The sequence below is a fragment of the Mustela erminea genome, chromosome 4 (assembly GCF_009829155.1).
Source record: "Mustela erminea isolate mMusErm1 chromosome 4, mMusErm1.Pri, whole genome shotgun sequence".
Taxonomy (NCBI): domain Eukaryota; kingdom Metazoa; phylum Chordata; class Mammalia; order Carnivora; family Mustelidae; genus Mustela; species Mustela erminea.
This window is the reverse complement of record NC_045617.1, coordinates 131,735,198-131,758,347: the sequence shown is the minus strand read 5'-3', so window position 1 is coordinate 131,758,347 and position 23,150 is coordinate 131,735,198. Positions and strand designations below refer to the sequence as shown.

The 23,150-nt window shown below is 37.2% G+C and overlaps 1 protein-coding gene, 1 non-coding gene and 1 pseudogene across 2 annotated transcripts; 1 reads left to right on the top strand and 2 right to left on the bottom strand.

Annotated features, from left to right (window-relative positions):
• Window positions 1-2,878: 2,878 nt before the first annotated feature.
• On the bottom strand, window positions 2,879-2,986 carry LOC116589600. The gene has a single exon (XR_004285364.1). It is a non-coding gene; the product is annotated as a U6 spliceosomal RNA (small nuclear RNA).
• Window positions 2,987-3,671: 685 nt separating this feature from the next.
• On the bottom strand, window positions 3,672-22,282 carry SNRNP48 (small nuclear ribonucleoprotein U11/U12 subunit 48). Its single transcript, XM_032341058.1, has 9 exons — window positions 22,056-22,282; window positions 18,642-18,755; window positions 18,335-18,395; window positions 17,433-17,507; window positions 12,113-12,301; window positions 11,562-11,683; window positions 7,708-7,793; window positions 7,142-7,306; window positions 3,672-4,924 (listed from the first exon to the last, which is right to left on the bottom strand). Exons 1-9 carry the CDS (start codon window positions 22,206-22,208, stop codon window positions 4,876-4,878), a joined length of 1,014 nt encoding a protein of 337 aa, XP_032196949.1. The 5' UTR covers window positions 22,209-22,282; the 3' UTR covers window positions 3,672-4,875.
• On the top strand, window positions 22,207-22,973 carry LOC116589427 (annotated as a pseudogene).
• The last annotated feature ends 177 nt before the right edge of the window (window positions 22,974-23,150 follow it).

Genomic DNA, 23,150 nt, shown 5'->3' with positions numbered 1-23,150 from the left:
CAAAGACTTGGAGATCACTGATCTTATTAATAAATCTGAGTGACAGGTTCAGTTTCCCATTGAATGTAATCAGTGTCCTGGGCTCTGCACAGTAGCCACCTTGACATGTAAATTAAAGCAACCAAGACCAGTCTATAAATATTTGAGAAGTTGCCTTAACTTCTTTTTGCTTGCAAATGCCTCTCCCTTAAACTTCAGCGTAAGTGCTGTTCTCCTGTGGCAGATTAAAAAACCGTAGCCACATCCTCTTTAAGAGTAGGAGAGATAGGAGGCAGTGGGCAGGAGGACAGAGCAGGTTTCAATTTTTCCTCAGCTGCTTCCAACTTCCTTATGTTGGCTAAGATTCTTCCAAAAACCTCACATTTAACGGTCACTCTTAATTTTGAAGGTACTGTGAGATTTTGGGGTGCCTGCGTGGCTCAGTCGGTTAAGCTGCTGTCTTCAGTTCAGGTCATGATCCCAGGGTCCTGGGATGGAGTCCCGAATCCAGCTGCTTGGGAGCCTGCTTCTCCCTCGGCCTTTGCCTGCCACTCTGCCTGCTTGTGCACTCGCTCGCTCTCTCTTTCTCTCTCTCTGACAAATAAATCAATAAAATCTTTCACAAGGTACTGTGAGATTTTGATTTTTAGGTCTTCATGTGAAACGTAAAATTGATCACTGCAATGAACTTTGGTATATAATTAATAGGTATCAAGACATAAGGCAGGGCGTCTGGGTGGCTCAGTGGGTTAAGCCGCTGCCTTCGGCTCAGGTCATGATCTCAGGGTCCTGGGATCGAGTCCCGCATCGGGCTCTCTGCTCAGCAGGGAGCCTGCTTCCTCCTCTCTCTCTGCCTACTTGTGATCTCTGTCAAATAAATAAATAGAATCTTTAAAAAAAAAAAAAAAGACATAAGGCAAGTTCATTTATGAATCAGTTTGAATTTAACAAAATGATAGGTGGGAAACATTCATTTTTTCAGATTTTATAAAGGAGTTCAGAAAACTTGGTGGATAATGCAGAGATTGTTATGAAATGGTAGACACTACCACGATATAAGTCTATCCAAATGTGTCCACAGTTAATAATAGTTTATATAGGGGCGCCGGCTGGCTCAGTCAGTGAACATGCAGCTCTTGATCTTGGGGTGAGTACGAGCCCTACGACAGGTGTAGAGATTATTTACAAAAGAACAAAACAAAACAAAAACACCCTTATAAATAAATAAATAAATAAATGTCTGTATAGTTGTTAAGAGCAGGGGCTCTAATTCCAATCTTTGTTTGCACTGTTTGTATGACGTTAGGAAGATAATTAAGCATTTTTATGCCTGAATTTTCTTATCCATAAACATTTTTCACCTACATCATTCAAGGAATCATACTAAGCACTCTGGGGACTCAGATAAACATATCTTACTTTCAAAAAATTTTAAAACCTAGCTGGAGACACAAACAATTGTGAGTAAGTAATTATAATATAAGAGGGACCTACTGAAAGAGCATGAGCCCTGGGGCAAGAGTGCCAAGACTCCCTTTGAGAACGAGAGCAAGTTATTTAGTTCCTTGAGCCTCAATTTCTTCATTGAAGAAAATACTAGTGAAAATACTAGTCTTTACACCTCAGAGTGTTTCCTGACAACTAAATATGTTTACTACAAAGAGCTCATCAAAACCACAAATAGATACCACTTCACATCCATAAGAATGGCTATTACCAAAAACACACATAAAAAAACACCAGAATATACCAAGTATTGCCAAAGACGTAGAGAAACTGTACCCCTGCTGCACTGCTGGTAGAAATGTAAAATGTATAAGCCCTGTGGAAAACGCTATGAAGGTTTCTCAAAAAACGAAACCCAGAGTTCCCTTACAACCGAACGATTCCAATTCTAGACATACATCCACAAGAAGTGAAGACAGGGACTCAAACAGATCTCTGTACAGCCATGTTCACAGTAGCATTATTCACAACAGCCAAAAGTTGGAAATAATCCAAATGCCCACCGACAGATGAATGGACGAACAGATATGGAATATATACACAATGGAGTATTATTCAGCCTTAAAAGAAATGAATTTGATACATGCTACAAGATGGATGAACCTTGAAAACACTAAGTAAAATAAACCACAAGCACGCGCGCGCACACACACACACACACTTCTGATTCCACTTCTATGAGGTCCCTAGAATAGTCAAATTCATAGAGACAGAAAGTGGAGCGGTGATTACCAAGGGCTGAGGGAAGGGGTAAATGGAGAGCTGCTGTTTAATGGGGTAGAAACAGATACAGTTTGGGATGATAAAAACATTCTGGTGATGTATAGTGGTGATGGTTGTACAACAAAGTGATTACTAATGCCACTGAACTATGTACTTAAAAATAGCTAAAATGGTAAATGTTGCTATGTATACTTTCTATATGTATATTTTTTAAAAGTTCGGCCTACTACATAGTAAGTGCTCAATAAATGTTAACTATCTTTAGTGCTTTTAAAAGAGTTCAGCAGAGAAAATTGTTCATGGCCAGTAGATCATAAATGTAGGCATGAAGGTGCCACCTGAGGTAGGATTTAATATGGATAAGATGGACAGCAGTTGTAGTACTTACAAATATCAATATTTTGTGAATCAAAAATTAGATGTTAAGTGACAGGGGCTTGCAAATCCTTCTGCCAAAATTTAAAATGATAAATTGACAGCTGTTGTGCTAGGCATGGGGGTTATACTGATAAAGATATAAAACCTTCTCTCAAAGAGCTCATAAACCAGTGAAGGAGTCTAAAACTCAAATAGGTAAGCATGGAAAATTAATATGTGCAAGTGTCAAACAAAGCCTCTTTCCATCTAAATCTATTTTATTGGATAGTTTGCAGTAGCTGGTATTATACTCAAAAATCCGTAAAGAACTCTGGTTACATTTTACTTCTCATCCTTGTGCGGGAGCCATGCTCATCTTCCCTGTACCCTCCCAATTCTGGTGCCTACACTGCTGAAGCGAGCACTCCGGTTAGATGATCTCCTTTTCCCATCTATTCTATTTTTCATTAAGTCGACCAACATACTTCTTTCCACTTATTTCTCTCTTCTACTGAAAACCCAAGTATGCCTTTCAATCTCACCTTTTAGTTTCTTCCACTCAGCAAAATCATTGAAATCACATTGAAAAACAAAACAATAAATTAAGTTACAACATATAAAACTGCTGATGAATTCAAATAGTTTTTGACCTACAAAAGCAGCGATTCCGCATGGTTCCCCATTATGTAACACCAAAGTCCTTAAGATTTTTAAATCTGAATTTTTATATATTTAGAAATCAAGTACAATAGCAGTAGTAAGATTTTGTATTGGCAGGTAAACTGTTGATTTCCAACTTATAAATCTGAGAGCTGTTTTTTATACCTAAAGCCCAAGAGCCATTCTGATCTAAGGCCAGTCAACCTTTCTGTCACTGTTGGTTACTAATTTTAAGTTTCATTTCTATTTGAAACCCACCTTGGAATCTTCACCCTGAGTTTTTAAGATTCCAAATATTGTTAACTAGACAGGAGGTAATTAACATTTAATGGCCAACTTTCATCTGAGTGACCTATCATACAACAAAATATACTACAAACTATAGAAATGATCCCTGAAAGTATAGTCTTCAAAATATACTACAAACAAAAAGGAGGAGACAACTGACACACAAAACATGGGTCAATCTCAAAAATACGTGGGGTGGAAGAAAGTACGTATTATAGTATTCCATTTATATGGATTCTGAAAAAGATACATCTAATCAACAGCAACAAAAACCAGATCTTGGTTGCCTAGAGAAATTGGTAAAAGGCGTATATGAGAATTTTGGGGCATGATGGAAATGTTCTCTATCTTGATCACAGTGACAACTTCATCGGCTTGGGTCTAAGTTGGTCAAAATCAAATGAAACGTACACTTAAAATGGGTGCATTTTATTTTATATAAACAGTAGCTCAATAAAGATGATTTACATAAAAGAAAATGACAGTATATTTTTAATTTTAATTAAAATCTACTTTTAATTAACAAGTGAAAAATGAATGCCTTTAAAAACTTAACATATTGTGGATAAAGCTGAAGTTTTCTCTGACCACCTCTCAATCCTGGTTTTTCATTCCATATCTCTCCCATCCATACCTCCTTCCACAAATAATTATTGTTATGAGATTGGTATTCGTCCTTCTGAAGCTTTAAAAATATATTTACATGCATACATGGTCACAGAAAATGTACAGTATTATATTGTACGTAAATATAACTTGTATACATTTTTCTGCAGTTTGCTATTTTCACTTAGCATTATGTTTCTGAGATCTATCCATGTTATTATAAAGTTTATTTCTTTTAAATCCAATATAGTAATCTATCACATGACTATACCATATTTTATTTAACCAGGCCATTCCCCTCCTGACAGATATTTAGGTGGTTTTTTCCCTACTATATTTCACCAGTGCAGTGGTTAAGTCGTAGTTACTGAGGTGGCCACAGGAATTATAGATTGTGGTTCCAAGGGGCTGTTAACCTTAGCTATAAGGTCTCATTTTTAAAAATGAGAATGTGTTCGTGTACTATTTATACAGTTTAAGTACTGACTTTAAAGAATTTTCTGATACATAAATTATCACAAAGAACGAAACAAAATCTGTAATAGGAAGCAATCATCTATTAAAATATAAGCAAAACAAAGTTAAAGGACATAATAGTATACTCATGGTTTGAAACATAAGTACTTACTGAAAATTAATGATCTGAGCACTAAACAAGTCATATAAACATTCTTCTACTCAAAGAAATTGTAATTAAAATGCTGTCATACTGGTTATCATGACATAAGCATAATTAATACATGCACCAATACCTCATTATATTTTTTGCTTTCTCCTTTTATGACTATGATGTCTTTCCCCATCCCTGAAATGACAGGAGTAGAAAAAAAGGTATTACAAATGATGGACATCTTAATATCAGAATTTTAAAATAGTGATTCACCAGTAATGTACTTCAGAACAAGTTAAAAGATACAGTCAGAACTAAAGAATACTTTTTTTAACTAAGTAAGCTCTACCCTCATTGTGGGGTTTGAAATCATGAGCCTGGAATCAAGAGTCACATGCTCTGCCAACTAAGACAAACAGGTACACTAAACAGGAATTTCTTTTAAGAGTAAATATGGAAAATGGATCATTAAAACTAAAGGACAAAATTGACATGGGGATAGGCAAAATGAGAATTTTTTTTAAACTGCATTTTAGAATTCTGCTTTAAAATTGACTTTGAATATATATATACATACATATGTATGAGGACCAGAGAATTTATTCCAAATAAAATATTGAAGTCATAAAGTCATAGACGGAATTCAAAAATTGTCTGATATCCTTATGCTGGTTGCTATCAAGTCCATGCCATTCATTAAGACCAACCCTGTACTTTTGAGAAGTATTTCCCACTAATACTAGTTAGACTTCAAATATATCCTCTCTAAAAGCAAATTATTTCATGTTTACATTTGAAGCTAATGTATTTAAGTCAATAAAAACTGTTCAGAGATGCCAAAAATTACTTCAGTGGAAGAAGCATTAACAAACCAGAAAGTAGTAAAAGAGCGTAATAACTGATAATTAAGTTAATCTGTATATAATTATTAAAAAATATCATTCATTATATGAATCAAAGGGATTACTAAGGAAATATTTCATTTTTATAAGAGGACTAAATCACAGTCAGCTTTAAGCTTATGAACTGAAGGACAGTATCATGAACAAAATTATTAAATCAATAAGCATTACTAATTCGTGATCACCAGTGGCCCTGGAGAGGGACAAGATACCATTTGAGAAGCTATTATTAGACAAATACTGTGCATATACTACTAAATCAGACATGGACTTGCCTTCAAGGAGCTCAGTCTACTAGGGAGAGTAATAACTTAAGTTCAATAAAAAACACGTGGTAGGCGGAATGCTGACAAAATCAGAGAGATTAGCTCTGCCTCAATGATTGATAAGAGGTTTCATGGAAATGACTAAGCTGGGTCTTAAAAGACCAAGCAGGCTTTAAAAATAAAAATTAGGCAGCAGAGCCTGACACAGAAAGGCATAAATGTAGCACGTACAGATGAGAAACTATTTAAGCAATTCAGGCTAGCTAAAGTATAATTTCATGGGCTGGTGGCAAAACAAGGATGGGTAGCCAAAAGCCCTGAAGCTGGTGGTCTTGTGGGCCATTCTAAACAATGTGGATTTTGCTCCTGAAGAATTTTAAGAGTGAAAATTCACTCAGGAAGTAAAGCAGGGATGACTCCACATGGCACAAGGTCACAAATGGTTAGAACAATTACGAAAACTGTTATTTCCCAGGTGGACAGCATTAAGGAGGTGCACGTAAAGGTATCTTCAGGTAGAATTGATGGCAATGAGGAACTAACCAGATGGCGGGAATAAAAAAGGAGCAACTAAAATAACTCCATGATTTCTAGCTTAGGTGAATAGATGATGTCTGTCCCATTAACCAGAATAGGGAATGCTGGGGAAAGAGGTCAGTATGAGAAAGAGTTCTGACTAACACTGAGATCCATGCAGATGCCCTGTAAGCAGCTGGACTACTGGAATAGATTACAAGTGATATAAATTTATTATTTTACCATTAGTTCATAACTTTCCAGTTGTCAAAATTCTATCAGCGATATTAACAAGGACAAAACTGACTTGATATTAAAGCTTGGATCTTCTCTCTGACCCTACAGACCCTTTAACTCAAGAATTAGCAGGAGAAAGAAATGACAAGAAAAAGGAGGAAGGAGCAGAAAAAAAAGATCTAGGCAAACACCTAATTTATAGAGTTAACTTCCTACATACCTTCCTACCTAGACATTACTTCCCTATGTCCTTGTTAGGAAACAAGGAGTAAAAGAGGGAAACCCATATCGAATCAGGCATATAGCGAACTATGCCACCAGAACTATGGTTACTTGAACTAAAATTAAATGATAAGAATTCTCACGAATAACTTACTCTACTGTAATTTACTCTTACAACTCATTTTTTCAACGTTGTCTACAACAAAAGGATCTATTTACCTTTCAAGAGTAAACAATTCAACATCAGATGATGCAGTGTTAAGACTTACCTGTCCTTCCTTCTTCTCGAGTCCCAGTTTTTATCCTTATCTTTATTTCTTTTCCGTTTATGTGGGCTCCTACTCCGATCCTTTCTATGTCGTGAATACTCAGCATCCAAATAACTTCCACCAGACTGCCGGGAATCTACTGAAGCTGATCGTCTTTCTTCATTCCTGAAACAGAGAACAGTTAGTTTTAACCACTAGTCTCCACCAAACACACACTGACCCACTAACTTAAAGTTGAATATTCTGTATCAGAACAATGATTGAGTCAATATAAATAGGTATAACCTTACATTCTATATGAGAGGGCAAAGAAATATAGCCCTTGTGTTTTATGTCTTTTCTATCTCACTAATATATATGTCTCTACAAAACTGTCAAAGAGCTATGTCAACAGAAAAACTCTGGTATAATTATCTTGAGCAATGACAACATGGAACAATTTCAGCATTTTAATGAATTATGATGTGCTATTATTAATGGTCTTGGAAAGGCTAAAATTTAGTTAAATAATTATAATGTAACAGATTAAAAAGAGAGTATTTTCACCAGTAAACACCATGACATACTTTTCAGCATCATCCTCCGCTCTTTGCTCTTCTTGCCAATGACTACTGAGTTCTTCCATGTGCACATTTATGACATCCCGAATCACCTGAGGGGAGAGAAGCACCCAATTTCAGATAAGAAAGATTTTTCAAAAAATTATACGAAGCTAGAAAAATCACTATTAACAATCAGAATGGACTATGGGACATAAGCAGTTTAGAGAACATAAAAAAGTAAATCGTCAAATTGGAATATGAATGGTAGATGAAAGTACTGTAATTATTGATAAACTCACTAGTTAACCACCATATTATGATTACGTTAGGAAAAGTATCCCTGTTCTTAATAAGTATATACTAGGGGCGCCTGGGTGGGTCAGTGGTTAAAGCCTCTGCCTTCAGCTCAGGTCATGATCCCAGAGCCCTGGGATCAAGCCCCACATCAGGCTCTCTGCTCAGTAGGAAGCCTGCTTTCTACAACCGCCCTCACCTGCCTCTCTGCCTACCACTGATCTCTGTCAAATAAATAAACAAAACCTTAAAAAAAAAAAAAAAGAAGAAGAAGAAGTACATACTAAGTATTTAGTGACAAATGATCATGGGATAACTTCCTCTCAAATAGTTTAGAAAAAAAATAATGTACAGTTAGAGATCAAAAGAGAAAAATGTACAGAGTACAAATGACAAGCAAATGGGACAAAATGTTAACAACAGGTGATCTGGGTAAAGGATATTCAGGAGTTCTTTATACTATTTTTAGTTTTGCAACTTATTTGTATATTTGATATTATTTACAATTAAAATTTTTTTAAATTTTATAATTAAGTCAAGATGACTGATAAAATACAAAACATCTCATTAACAGATACTTTCCTAACAGACTATATAAACCCCTAATTTCTCAGAACAACTTGCAAGTTTCTTCTTTCCTATTTATCCATGCAAACAACAAGCATAGGGCTGGTCACCTGGGAGCACAGATGAAACTAAAATAGCTTACACTTCCCTCATGCCTACTGAGGAAGTGTTTTAAGAAGGTACGGGGGAGGGTCACCTCAGTGGCTCAGTGGGTTAAAACCTCTGCCTTCAGCTCAGATCATGATCCCAGAGTCCTGGATCAAGCCCCGAGTCGGGCTCTCTGCTTGGCAGGGAGCCTGCTTCCCTTCCTCTCTCTCTCTCTGCCTACTTGTGATCTCTGTGATCTCTGTCTGTCAAATGAATAAATAAAATCTTTAAAAAAAAAAAAGAAGAAGAAGAAGGTATAGGGGGAAAAAAAGAAGGTACAGGGGATAACTGAATTTAAATTTAAAAAGGGGCGGGAGGACGCCTGGGTAGCTCAGTCAGTTAAGCATCTGCCTTCAGTCAGGTCATGATCCCAGGGTCCTGGGATTGAGTCCTGTATCAGGGTCCCTGCTCAGTGGGGAGTTGGCTTCTCCTTCTACCCCTTCCTCACCCCCACCGCCGGTCATGATCTCTTGCAGACAGATAGACAGACAGACAGAAGGTACAGGGGACAATGGGCAATCTCAAAGGCACACACTATATAGTCACTATATAGTGGGAAAGTTTCTCCCCACTTTAAAGAAACTTTCAATGGCTCCCAAAGTAAAATGGAACAATGTCCAAAATCCTTAATAGAGCCTCTGAAGCCTTTCATGATTTTACTACATCACGTAATTGAAACCAGCCTTATTTCTTACTGCATAGTTCAAAAACCCTAAGCTCTAGGCACCTTGGATTACTGATGGGTCTCTGGAAAACTCCTGCTCTTTTATATTTTTAGGAACACTAGCCCTTTGACCTGGAATATCCCTACCCACGAGTTCCCCTCCTCTACCACACTCTCTTGTGAAAATCTAAGACATGTAACATGAGTCACACACACACCCCTAAATTCCCACTCCCAGCTCTAGCACTTCCAGAGTAGCCCAACATGACTCCAGACTAGTAGTAGCTCTACATGAGCTCCATGAGGCCCAAATGTTACTGGATAGTTTCCAGGTTCAGCACACAGGAAAGAGCCTATGAACAGACATGTTTTACCATTCCTGCTTCTCCCTTTCCTTCGACTGCTATCTTCTCTATAAAGCTGGTATACCAGCTTATTTTCAGAAAACATACAAAGATGGTATACCAATCTAATATTTTAAAAGAAGAATTGCTATTTTCTCCCACATACTTTGATCTCACTTTATCACTTAATGCAATCTGTATTTTGAAAGAAGTTTCACTTGTTAAACTATACTAAGCTTCTGCTGGATGGGGGCTGTGTGCCATTTATCTTTACCTACCCAACAGCAGTGTTATGCATACTGAGTACAGGCAGCAATAATTTTTTTTCCTAAAATCTAACAAAGTTTAGGTTCTAATCCAAAGCAAACAAAAATTTTAGATGATATGAATGAAACTAGGAGGTAAAATGTTGACAAAGCCATGACCGGAAATATGATAAATCACTGAAAGATTTGTAAACACTGAAGTTTTTACAGATGAAAGGTATTTCACATCTGCTTCCAAAATTATCAATGTGGAGGAAGGGGAGAATGGGAGGTAGTAAGTGAGAATATAAATAAAATGACAAAGTCATATGTTGATAATTGTTGAGGCTGAGTGACAGGGACAAAAGGGTTCATAAGACTATTGCAGTCACTTTAGTATATGTTTGAGTATTTCCAAAACAAAAAGTTAATATACAATTGTGAAGAACACTAGTAACAACATTTTCACTTGATTACAAGGTAATGAGACTGGAGAAGAAACACTGATGAACCACCAAGTACTTGAGGGACTGTTTAAGAATACTTAGGCTGTATGACATGGTCTCAGGCCTCCACTGGAACAGATAAGCCTAGAACATGTATATTAATTGTAAAAGGAACAGTAGAAGATTTAAATACCAAGCTATGGGGTACAGAGAGCATAACAGCAATCAACCAGGGAAGGAGCACCTCATGGTGACAGTGGACCTTAAACTTATCGAGATTTAAAAGAGCAACAACAAAGAGCATTTCAGGTGAGCAAACAACTTGTTATCCTGACACAAAGAAAAGAGTAAATGTGTCTAATCAGATATAGTTTAAGAGACACTCTTGACTAGAGCAAAAGAAAATATTCAGTAAAATGAGGCCAGATTTATGGACAGTCTTAGAAATCATAGAAAGAAGTAAGAAGTAAGAAATAATGTGGTAAGAATTTAGAGATTCAATGAGGAAATTATTTGTAGAGTCTGGGTAAGGTAAGTCATGTACCAAAAAATTCACCAGCTCTATCCACTAAAGAAACTCTGAAAATAAGTCTAGATCTATATCAAGAGATTAAAGTATAAGTAATTTATGCCAGACATTTTTTAAGCCCAAATACTTAACAAGAGTACACAAAAGCATGCTAAAACTTCTGTAAGGAAAACAGAAAGTCTATTTGTTGACCAACTTCTGTGTCCACATGCATTCTCAATCAATTCGTGTAACAATCCTACAAAGTCTACATAAAATGTTTAAAATGAAAATTACTGACACTTAAAATGTTCAAATAAGCTGTTCAAGTCAAACAGGCAATGATAAACAGTAGGATCAAAACTCTAACACAGGTCTAAAGCCAAAATCTATGCTTTTATCGTGATATGCTACTTTCTCAAAAGTTGGTATTTTTTTAAGATTGTACAGCCTCTTCACGTAAGATTTTTGTACCCTGAAAAGCCTTTGCCTGGCACAGTGGATCTGAAAGGAATGGAGCAAATACAAATCAGGTGTGGCTGTCCTGAAGATACCTTCTTTCAGAGAACCTCTAAGGAACTGTGGAAACCCACAGAGCAGACTTACATAACTAAGGGAAATTTCTGTTCTCAACAAAGCTCTGAAAGAGTATGTAAAACTTACCTCCGTATATGATTTCTTGGTTATGTGAACATTCTTAGCTCTATAGGACTGGCGTCTTCTTTTATAATCTCTCACTTCTGCCAGGATTTCAAGGTAAGATTTTGGACTTTTTCGACTATTATCTAATAAAAGAATAAAATAAATTACATCTTTGGAAGCTTTTAAATTCTTATAAATTAGCAGGAAGAAAGACTACAATCCCATACTTCAACATGTTTCCATGCATCTAAAAACATCCCCCAAATTTCCATATTATAGAAATAGGCTGTTTTATATTATTCCTTTTCTCTAGCTATTAGTTGAAGCTAAGACCGTTAAAGTACAAAGATTAAAGGACAAGCAAAGCTGTAACAATTTTATAGAAGGAAGGTACGCTTAATATAAAAGAGCAAAATTTCACACACTGAGTAAACATCTTAACATATATGTGAATATCAGATAATGCAAAACCATCCTATTTCTATTCAAAGTGGTCTGACAACTAAATCTTAGTAACACACAAAGAATGAAATGACTATTAAGAAATATAAAACATGGTATTCATCTCAAACCTTGATTGACTTTGGCAGCCAAGTCTACAAACAGATCACTGTCATTTTCAATAATCTGTGAATCAGAGCGCTTTTTCTTCGTCTCCTCCACTACGAAATCATAGAGGGCAAGACGATCAGCTTGGGTCAGATCACAAACACACCGTTTGTGATTCAGAGGAACTTCAACAGGTAACGAAGAATAAATCCCTAAAGTAAAAATAAAGCCACAAGAATAAACAATACATGAAGCATGAATATGTTATGGACTTAAAATCTACTCCTTATCTTTAAACATGCGCTGTAATAATGCAACATTAACACAACTGTTTTCATAGTAATCCCTTAATATACAAAATATTCATCTATGTGATAAATGGTAAATAGTAACTTTATCCTCAATGCTATATCCACAGTAAAGATGTATGTGGATTTTTTGCTATTCTCTTTAACAATGCTAGGACAGATCCCATGAAGGCAGGCAGTAATAACCATGAGATAATTTGCTCATAAAACTTCCTGGGTAACAATTTTAGAAGGCTACTAATACTATAAAAGTAGATATTAACCTTTTTTCTGTTTATATGCTTTTCCCCATAAAAGGGGGGGGGAATGTAGTACACATTGTAGTCCTTCTGAAAATAAATTATGGAAGTACGAAAAATGTGTAAAAAATGTCTTTTTATATGAGGCATCATGTTAGGTGTTCCATATTCAAAATATATCCCAACTGTACAATGATTCAGAGTTAGGGACCAAAACACAATCACTTAAGTAGCAGAAATCCCAAACTTCCCCAGACCAGAGAATGACAGATTAAACTAAAACCAGACTTTTAATTTTCTGAAGAAGCATATTGGCATAACCAATTTATTTTAAAAAGTTAACAGGAGTGCCCCCCACAATAGTCACAGAACTTTCTAAAATCTGTTCATTAATGAAAGAAAGTAAATACAATACCTTGATATGATGTATTAAACATTGAAGAAAATTTTTGAGATTCAAATTTTCTCAAAGAAATAAAAAAATTGTAACTGTAAATAAAGCAATTGTTTTAAAACAATTCTTTCTAGCCTTCATTATTCACTGATGAAAACAATGAACAGGAGCTACTAATGTTTCCCAAGTTACCCTAAAGTAATAACTCTGGTTCATAGAACAAGGTAAGATCAGTAGCTCTTCCCAGTACTTTTATCTGATAAAGCCTAACCTCATTGACTTCCTAAGTAAAGAGGCAAAAGATAAATTAAAATAAGAACAAACTATGAACTAAGAACTACAACACACAAAAAAAGAGGTGACTTTACATGTGTCTACAAATTAAGAGGAGTGCTACATTGAATATGAGTTTGTGAATAGCCATGGATAACAATACATGGTCATTTGTATTAGTCAAAGGGTTCTGAATTAGTGGAGAAGGGTTTCCTTTCAAGTTGATCAATTTCACTCTAATTCTGGTAGACACCTGGAAAAGCCTTTTTATGCAGTTAAGTGTTAAAACATTTAACTTTGTACTATAAAACTGACTTAGCTTTGATAAGCCTAATTCTTTTGAATATAGGCTATAAAAAACTGGAAGAAAAATACAAAGATTAGAAAATACTGATATATTATAAACAAGCTCCACATAAACCTTTGCCTGTTACTTTTAGACAAAGAAATATAATTTCCTCCTTAAAATATACTGGAGTCATCTTTATTCATCTGAAATTTCTGTATGGTGAAGACGGATACTTAAATTCCTTGAAATTCAACTAAAATTCCAAAGATTATAATATTGTGACAGTGGTTAAGATAAAGTTTAGAAATTTGAGTGATACTTTTAAAAGGATATCATTTGCAAAAAGGATACTGCATATCTTTAAATAAGGAGTATATTCAGGTTCCTAATTCCTCTTTATACTCACCCCAATTACTGAAAAAGAAAAAGTACAGGAAAAGTTAACAACAGACTGCATTCAAATCATTGAGAACATATAGATATTTCTGACCAAAAAAAAGGAAAACACAAATAAGCTTACATTTCCATAAAAAGTAAATTTTCAAATATAAGCTTCTATAGATTTAGAAGTATATCTGAATGTGCTGTAACCATATTAAATTCTATGATCCTCTATTTTTGTAGTAGCTTTTTAAAAAATTGTGGTAAATACACATTACATACAATGCACCATTTAAGAATTTTTAAGTGTACAGCTTAGTGGCATTAAATACATTACACTGTTTTGCAACCATCACCTCTATCCATCTCCAGAACTTTTTCATCACCCAAACTAAAACTCTAATCTAGCTTTTTAATAACTCTAATTCTTGTTTTACCACCTTTGCCACAACAGAGCATCTTAAACATGTGACATATAATACTAAATATTCATAAAAAGTACTGGTTCAAAGCTACAAATTCAGAATTTTACAGAGAATTCATACAGAGTCAATTTCCAAATATCACAGAAAAAGAAATTAAGGCCCACAAGAAGTAAAATGACTTGCCCAATTCTCACAAGTGGTAGGAACAGCTTAGGCCTAATCAGTTACTTAGGTCTCTTGAGGGTTCTTTTAGTATAATGTACTACTTTGTCTTCAAATCATGGTCATGATCTTCAAAGTATGGCCATGATTCAAATATATGTCATGAAACTGAAGTACAGCAAATAATAATGAAGGAAAAAGATAAACTACTAAATATAAAATGACTGTTTATGATTAAAATTAGCATCCTGGTTATAAAATTAACAAAGGTAATTATATCTGAAAATAAGTAAGTAGAGCTAATGGTTGTTTCAAGCTTTCACAAAGGTAAATGAACTTAGAATTCTATACACTGGTGGAGACCTAGTATGAGTGATAAAATGGAAACATAAATATAACTCATCAAAAAACATATAATTTAGTATGTGACAAACAAAATATTAATTAAATGGGAAAATGTAAAATTGCTCGTATTAGTCATTCTTCCTTCAAAGTAAATAAATTAGCAAGATATTAGGAGATTCTGTTCTTGGCTATTAGATTTTAAAATCTCTTAACACACGAGTGGGCCACAAAAATAAGGTCTATTGAGAAACAGTAGAACTCTATACAATATGAAAAAAAATTTTTAAAAGAGGATCATATCATATAACAAAATTCTTAAGTTAAATCTTAATTTAAGAGAGTGCCAAAACAAAAGTTCCTCTTAACTTTCTACTGAAGGAACTACTTATTCAAAGTAATTCTTCGCTTTTGTAAAGAACTAAACTCAAGGTCCAAATCTACCTTATTACTTAGTCTTATAAATAAAAAAATTTGAGAATATTCTCTAAATTACACAAATACATAAAATTCTCTGCCATTTTATTATCTAAAAAAATCACTTTCTGTACATTAATGTGCTTAGAAATTAAACTGCTTACACATAAGCAGCCAATTATTAGAGCCTGGGCTAGTTTAGCATTCATTATTTCCATTACCCTAAACAACACTACAAGATAGTTTCATACCAGAGACAAGGAGACAAAACCTCAAAGAAGCTGTCATTTGTACCAGGCCAAGAAACTAGTTTCTTTAAAGCAGGCTTACACAAACCAGAATAAACAAAGAACAGTGCTAATAATATAGGCAGTGAGTAGGTACAGATTTAAAGTTTGTGGTATTCTTCTACTTAATTGTAACAGACATAATAAATAATGAATATATTTGAGCAGTGATTCCTAGTCCATAAATTTCACTTAAATGCAATTTCTATCAGAAAACAGAATAACTCAGTTCAGAGTATGTACCAAATCCAAAACTTGGTTCTCAATCCAGCGCAGCCATTAGTAAGCCTTGCAATCATCTAGCAAAGGAGTGTTAATCTATTTCTTCACCTAATAGGAGGGGAAAGTAGTTGTCCAGCTTATGTAAGTGTGTTATGAAAGAGAAATGAATACATGAAAGAACTATAAAGAATCTCTTTTAAAAAAACTAAAGTATTGATAGTCTTCAGAATGAACACACAAGAACTTTCTTACTCCTCTCAGATAGGGTGTGTCTCCTCAACAAAGACACTGGATTAGATGATCTCCCAGTTCTCTTCCAACTACAAAATACATCTAGTAAATCTACCTAACTAGTTAGGTCAAAAAAGGCCTCGAACTATTAACCCCTCCAAAAATCAATAGCAAAAATCTTCTACATTTTTCTGGCTCATTAACTAAACAGGAGGAGGGGGCAGAACAATAATAGGAGCCCAAAAAAGGACTGACTGATCACAGCTCAGTAATCTTTTCAAATAAGAACCAAATGTCTCCCTCAAAGAAAACAACAACAACAACCCAGAATTTAGCACAAAGTACATAAAAATGGGACCTTTAAAACAGGAAATACAGGAAAGATTATTCTGTCTGTGGTATGGAACCACTATAACGCACACTAAGTAAGACAGCTCCTCCTGAAGCCACAGTACAACTTGGGAAAAGACGAAGTCCAGATACTGGTTTAGAACAATGGGTAAAGACTGAATTTCAACAAGGGAGAAACAAATCCTAACTCTGGACTAATTTAATGAATAGAATTCAGCTAGAAAGAATAACAAGAGGAGGAAAAAAAGGTAAGATGTCCAGAGAAAGCTACCTTCAGAAGGTTCAAGGACAACTCGGAAGTCCTTGTAAGACAAGCAAAGTCATGCTTTGGCTACATGTTATCCCCAGGTTCAGAAATCTATTAACACTATTTACTCATCTATTAAATCTATTAACTCTATTAGTTAATAAATCTATTAACGCTATTAACATTCCAGTGGCTTGTTTTTTCTTTTCATTTCCTAAAAGCTCATACTTAAAAATTCTAACCTGTTCTCTGCTGAAGTTAAGTCCCAGGCAGAAACTCTTAACCCAGCTCCAAAGCTGTGTATGAAGGGATCCACAAACTTTCTGACACTCTATGTAAAACTTTGTGTTTGGGCTTTATTTGAAGGGCCAGCTATGAAGACGGCTCTCTTTTAGCATAAGCCTGTCCTTTTACACTGCATTTCAACATTCTTATATTTAACAATGGACTAATTCTCAAGAGAAAGAGCAAATCTCAGGGTAAGACACTCTCAATGCAATTTAGTTACCTAGTAATCATAATAAAAATTATCTACAAGGTAATCTCACCTATCAGGTGATTCCAAAGCATGAATCCCTAGCTAAGACACTAGGTAAATACTTTGCTGTTTTGAGCAGAAAATATCTACCAAATGACGCGGACACTAAACACACTGATATAATATTAAATATAAAATGTAACTTTCCCCATGCAACTGTTTCCACAAGATTTTTATTTGCTTCTGGGACAAAAATAGTTTAAATCATTAATTAGCTCAAACTATGATGCCACTTACTTTGATTATAACCATCACCATCTTTTCCAACTGCAGTTCTAGCTTGTTTAATTATCTGGAATTGTGAGTCCTTATCTGTCAAAAAAGCACCCATAAACACAGTATGAATCATCAGTGTCACAATCATATTATTAACTTGTTTCCAATCCAAGCTCTTTGGGCACACTGACAAATCTCCAGAATCGGAAATGTGAAAAAACCTACACTGCTGCCTAGGTAATCTGAATGCAGAAATTTTTCAGACCTAGCTAGAAACCAATAAGCAACTAGATTTCAGGCAGTCTAGAAAACATTACCATCGGCATACTGTAGTAGCTGCTGCAAATTTTAGCAACCAGTAACAGCTACCATTTTTTGAATCCTGCTAAGTGTCAGGAAGTATTCTAAGCATTTTACGTATACTACAACATTTAATCAGCGCAAAGGTGCATTATCATCATCCCATTTCATGGAGAAATTCAGGCAACAAAAAGGTGTAATTACTTGCTGAAAGTCGCAAATCTACTAGTGATAAAACCAGGAGTTGAAGCAGAGCATTCAATTCTAGAGTCTGGAATTTTAACCACCGCATATGCTATGAACACTTGGAACACATTTCCAGCCTCCATTTGCAAACTGTGTTGTGTGGCCAGATTTTTGTTATATCCAAGAAGGAAGGTACCTGTCTTACTGAACAAAGCTTTGAAGAGTTTTCACTGCCTATTAATATAAGCCTGGTCTCTAAATTCCAGATTAAGCAAACTAGTTTCACTACACATTAATTAATCTTACATTCTCTTAAAGTATGAAGTGTCCTTCTTAATCACAAGCATACTTATAAAGAGTCCATTCTTCTGATAATTCAAAAATGAAATATCAATGCCTATACTATCTTTAATATAATCTATTAAATTAATACTTACTCAAAGTAATTGAAGGTATCTTCACATTCTCATAGAAAAAATCAGAATTATACATTTGATCCTAAACAGTAAAAACAAAGAAGTTAGTATTTGTAACCAATAACTGCCTATTTTAAGATTTGACATGAACAAACAAGAGATTACTATCATTTCAGTATTTCTTACAAAAATTAGCAGTTAGGCAAATACCATTCTACCCCACAAGTGACTAGTATTTATGTCAGAACACTTCACACTATACCCACAAAATCTTCTGAATTTATTCATGCATGAATTACATGACATATACATAATAAATATATGGTACCTCTTCTTCTTTGGTATAGCCCAGTTTCCTCAATCTACAAGACACCATGTGCTTTGCTAAAGATGATTTAGGCATGTGATGATTGGAATCATAGGGACATATCACAACTTCATCCTATAAAAAAGAGAAACAAAGAAACATTTAAGACTTATTTATTGGAGAGAAAGAGAGAGAGAGAGAAAGACAGCACGTGTGTGGGTCAGGGGGAGAGAATCTCAAGTGAACTCCCTGATGAGCACTTAACCCAGGTGGGGCTGGATCCCACGACCCAGGAGATCCTGACCTGAAGCGAAACCTAGAGTCGGACACTTAACTAACTGAGCCACCCAGGCACCCCATCGGAATACAATATTCAAATGATTAAATCATTAAATGTTTACTACTTGATCAAGTAGTGCTATCCATTTATCTCCTCTTCTGGAGGCTTCTTTCCCAACCCCAGTGTGATGTATGTGCATATTTAAAAGAACAAAAAACAAAAAATTTCCCTCAATCTCTCTCTCCTTGATAGCCCCCTCTCCACCTCTCCAAAGCCCAAGTTTAAAAGATTTGCTTACAAACTACCAGTCAGTAGGTCACTAACAATCTTCTTACTAAAGAAGATGTGTCAAAGCACATGTCAGACTCTTTAAAATATCTGAACTCTTTGAAGGTCACAATCCAATTGCCCATTTCTGTCACCCAGATACAGTCTTCATGTTCTACCTCTCTAGTTCTTCTACTTGGTCTTCTCTAAAGACGTCTTCCTCGTTCTACCTGTACCCCTTTAAATGTTGGTGTTTCATGTAAGTCAAACTAGTGATGTTTTGCCATTTGATATACACTTACTGAAAAATCTCATGGCTTTAATTTTCACTATAGAGTAATGGCTCCCGAAATCTAGATTTTTAGACCTTGTTTCTCTTTTAAGTATCTTATACTAAAAACACTAACAACTCAATATAACAAAAATAAATTCATTATAGTCCTGGTCTCCAAACCCCAAACCCATTCCTCTTATGTCTCCCAGTTTCCTCATGCAGAAAGCCATCTCCTCTTCCTCGTCATTGACATCTAATCAATACCCAGCCCTTTTCACCCCTAAGTAACTCTGAAATCCCTCCACAAAATCCATCCTCACTGTTACTTCCCCACTTCAGGACATCAACATCGTTCTGGATTACAACAGCCATTGCCTAACTGCTCTGCTTCCAGACCTGTTGTCCTTCTCATTCTCCGCACTGTGGCTACTCTGAATCCCAGGTCTGCCACTAACTGTATGAACTTGGTCAAGGTATTTTACCTTTCTTTGCCTCAGTTTCCTCATTTATAAAATGGGAAAAACTTTTCTCACAGAGCTTTTGTGAATATTAAATAAATTATACATGGGTTTATACATATAGAGCAATCAAACAGGGCCTGGTACATAGCAAGTGTTCCAATGTAAGCAATTACGAGTTTATTAAAAGGCAAATATGGTATTGTCTGGCTTAAGACACTTCCATGCTTCCCCACTGCCCTCACTTAAACAACAACAACAACAAAAACCCAGATTCTTTAATACAGCTGACACAGGACCTTTAAGATCTGGATCCTTCCCACCATCACTCTTCTCTACAGTCTATGCTTAGCTATCCTTAACCACCTTGGGTTTCCTGATCTGGTCACACCCTTTTCTCTGGACTTCCCTACCACTGACACTTTCTCTGTGCTTCCCTAGCTATTCTGCACACTTCAATCAGCTTAGAATTCACTTTATCCAGGAAACCTGTAATGTCCTACCGCAGCCTATAATAAACAGCTATTCCACCTTCATAGACTTTATCACATTGTAATGTAGGCTGATTTCTCTAGATTTCCCCTCACTATGACCACATAGTAAGCTCTATGATAGAACCTGCGACTGCTCTTCGCTAAACTTCAGTATTAAAACCCTCTAGCAGAAGGGCATCTGGGAGGCTGAGTGGGTTAAAGCCTCTGCCTGCAGCTCAGATTATGATCCCAGGGTCCTGGAATTAAGCCCTGCATGGGGCTCTCTGCTCAGTGGGGAGCTGGCTTCCTCCTCTCATTCTGCCTGCTTCTCCACCTACTTGTGATCTCTGTCTGTCAAAATAAATATAAACTTTAAAAAAAAAAAAAAAAAAACCCTCCTGCAGAAAAGTGAGGCTTCGTTAGCTCTGCAGACTATCCCAGGAACGATGGATGTCACCTAACAGGATTTTTAAACTAGTCACTCTCTTGAATATCAGACGTTAGTTCTGTAGCATTTAGATGTACACTCAGAGTTATTTGTCATAATTTTGGAATTTTATAAAGACGTTTTAGAGAGGCAGCATAGCAATTAAACAGATTCTCAGGAGCCAGAATGCCTGGGTTCAAAATCCCAATTGCTATTTACTAGCAGTGTGTCCTTGGACAAATTACCACTTCTCTGGGTTTGTTTTCTCATCTGTAAAATGTGGCTAACAGTACTCACAGGGTAATTATAACTATTAAACGAAGTAACTAAGGTACAGTAAACGGCATAACCAAAGTGCTATTTAAGTGTTCATCCAAGAAATTTCAGGCTAGTAGGATGCTGAGTAAACAGTGTTAAGTAAGAGCATGGAAGGCCCCACTCAACGGAATTCACAGCTTCAAACATCACTCTAAACAAATTTTAAAAATTTCCACGACGCCTTTAATACAATAAATGTGAATTGCCTGTGTATCGGTCAAACACGCCTTAGGTGTCTTTACGGAATCAGTCATGTAATTGAAAGCTGGGAGAAATTATTACAGCGTGATGAACCCAGAAAGAGCACTGGAGATCATGAATGACCCCAAACTGAAGGGCTTCTTCTCCTCCCACCCCAAAACAGAAACAAACAATCAGGATTGTTCACTTTCATACACCTACCTACATTTTTTAAGGCAATTCTAATGTTCAAAAGAGTTGCTCGTCACCATCTCTTAGTGATACCCTCTAATAATCCTAGCATCGATGTTGTCCCATCGGAAGTGCAGAATTTTAAGGCGGAAAAGGGGGAAGTGAACTCCCAAGCTCTCCGGACCCCAAATCTGGTGCAACTGCGGCATCCATGTGACACATGACAAAGCAAACGGGCAACACCTGCGCTAGCGGCACTCCGAGGGCCGATTCCCGTATTTTCTAGATAAACCCTAGACCTGCCACCTCCTCACCCACCGCATTTCCACCCTCTCCTTGAACCGAAGTTCCGCAGGAGCGCCGCACCGGCGACCCGCGCAGAGCGCTCCGAAGGCGCCCACGCGCCCCACCCGAGGCCCGCAGGCGTCAGGGCGCTCCAGGCCCGGTCCCGGGCGCCCACCACGGCTCTGCGGACCGGAGGGGGCTCCCACGCGGATTCCTTCCCCCGCAGAGGACACCGCAGGCTGAGGGCCCCCAAAAGGACCCGGGGCTCAAGCCCGCCTCACCTGTGCCGCCTCCTCCCCGGGGTCCAGCCGATCCAGGCTCCAGCCCAGGGACGCCGTCACCTCCTCCAGCCTCCGGCAGCAGCTCTCCACGAACTCGCTAAGCTCCTGCTGTAGCCGCCGCCGCTCCTCCACTGGGGGCGGCTCGCCCTCCATGGCCGCACCCGACCCGCCAGAAGGAAGCAGTCGAACTGCCGGCGCCGCGCGCGGGCCTCTGGGAACTGTGGGCGGGACCAGGCTGCCACGTGATTGGAACCGCCTATAGGGAGAGGCCCGGGAAGGGCGGAGCTGTCATTTTGAGCGGTGTTCCCAGGGGTCTTCCGTGTCTTCCAGGAGTTGCAGCTGGTGCAACTGTTCCCCGGTGCGTTCGAGCCCGGGCTTCCCTGAACTGCATTCCCTCCCGCCCCCAGAACTTTTAAGAAATGGTTTACATCGCCCTTGCCTCAGCTGCTGCTAAGATGCTCGGTCCTTCCGTTGAAGCTAGGTCACTCGCTTCAATTGAGATTAGGTCTTCATTTCAAACAGCGACAAGCACCCGCTTGGAGCAGCTCCCGCCGGCCGCTTTCCGCGCACCGTGGCCTCCACCTCGGAGCTTGCCTGCATCTCTTTGGCCCTCATGCTGCACGAGGATGAGGTGGCGGTCATGGAGGATAAGATCAATGCTCTTATTAAATGCTGAACCTTTCCGGCCAGGCTTCTTTGGAAAGGCCCTGGCCCGTGGTCGCATTGGGAGCCTCATCTCAATGTAGGGGCTGGTGGACCTGCCGCAGCGGCTCACGCTGCACCAGCCAAGGTCCTGCCCTGTCCACCAGTGTCTGCCGCTGCTGAGAAAAAACGGGAAGCAAAGAAAGAAGAACCCAATGAGTCTCATGATGACATGGGCTTTGGTCTTTTTGACTAAACATCTTTAAACAGGTTCAATAAAAAGCTGAGCTTTAAAAAAAAATGGTTTGTATCTACAGAAAAGTTTAAAGAGTATTTGCATGGCCATCCTCCAGCTCATTAATTGTTAACATTTGCCCACGTTTGCGTTCTCTCTCTTTCTCTCTCTCCACAAACCACAGCCCCACATACTATTTTTCAAGAATTTGAAAGTCA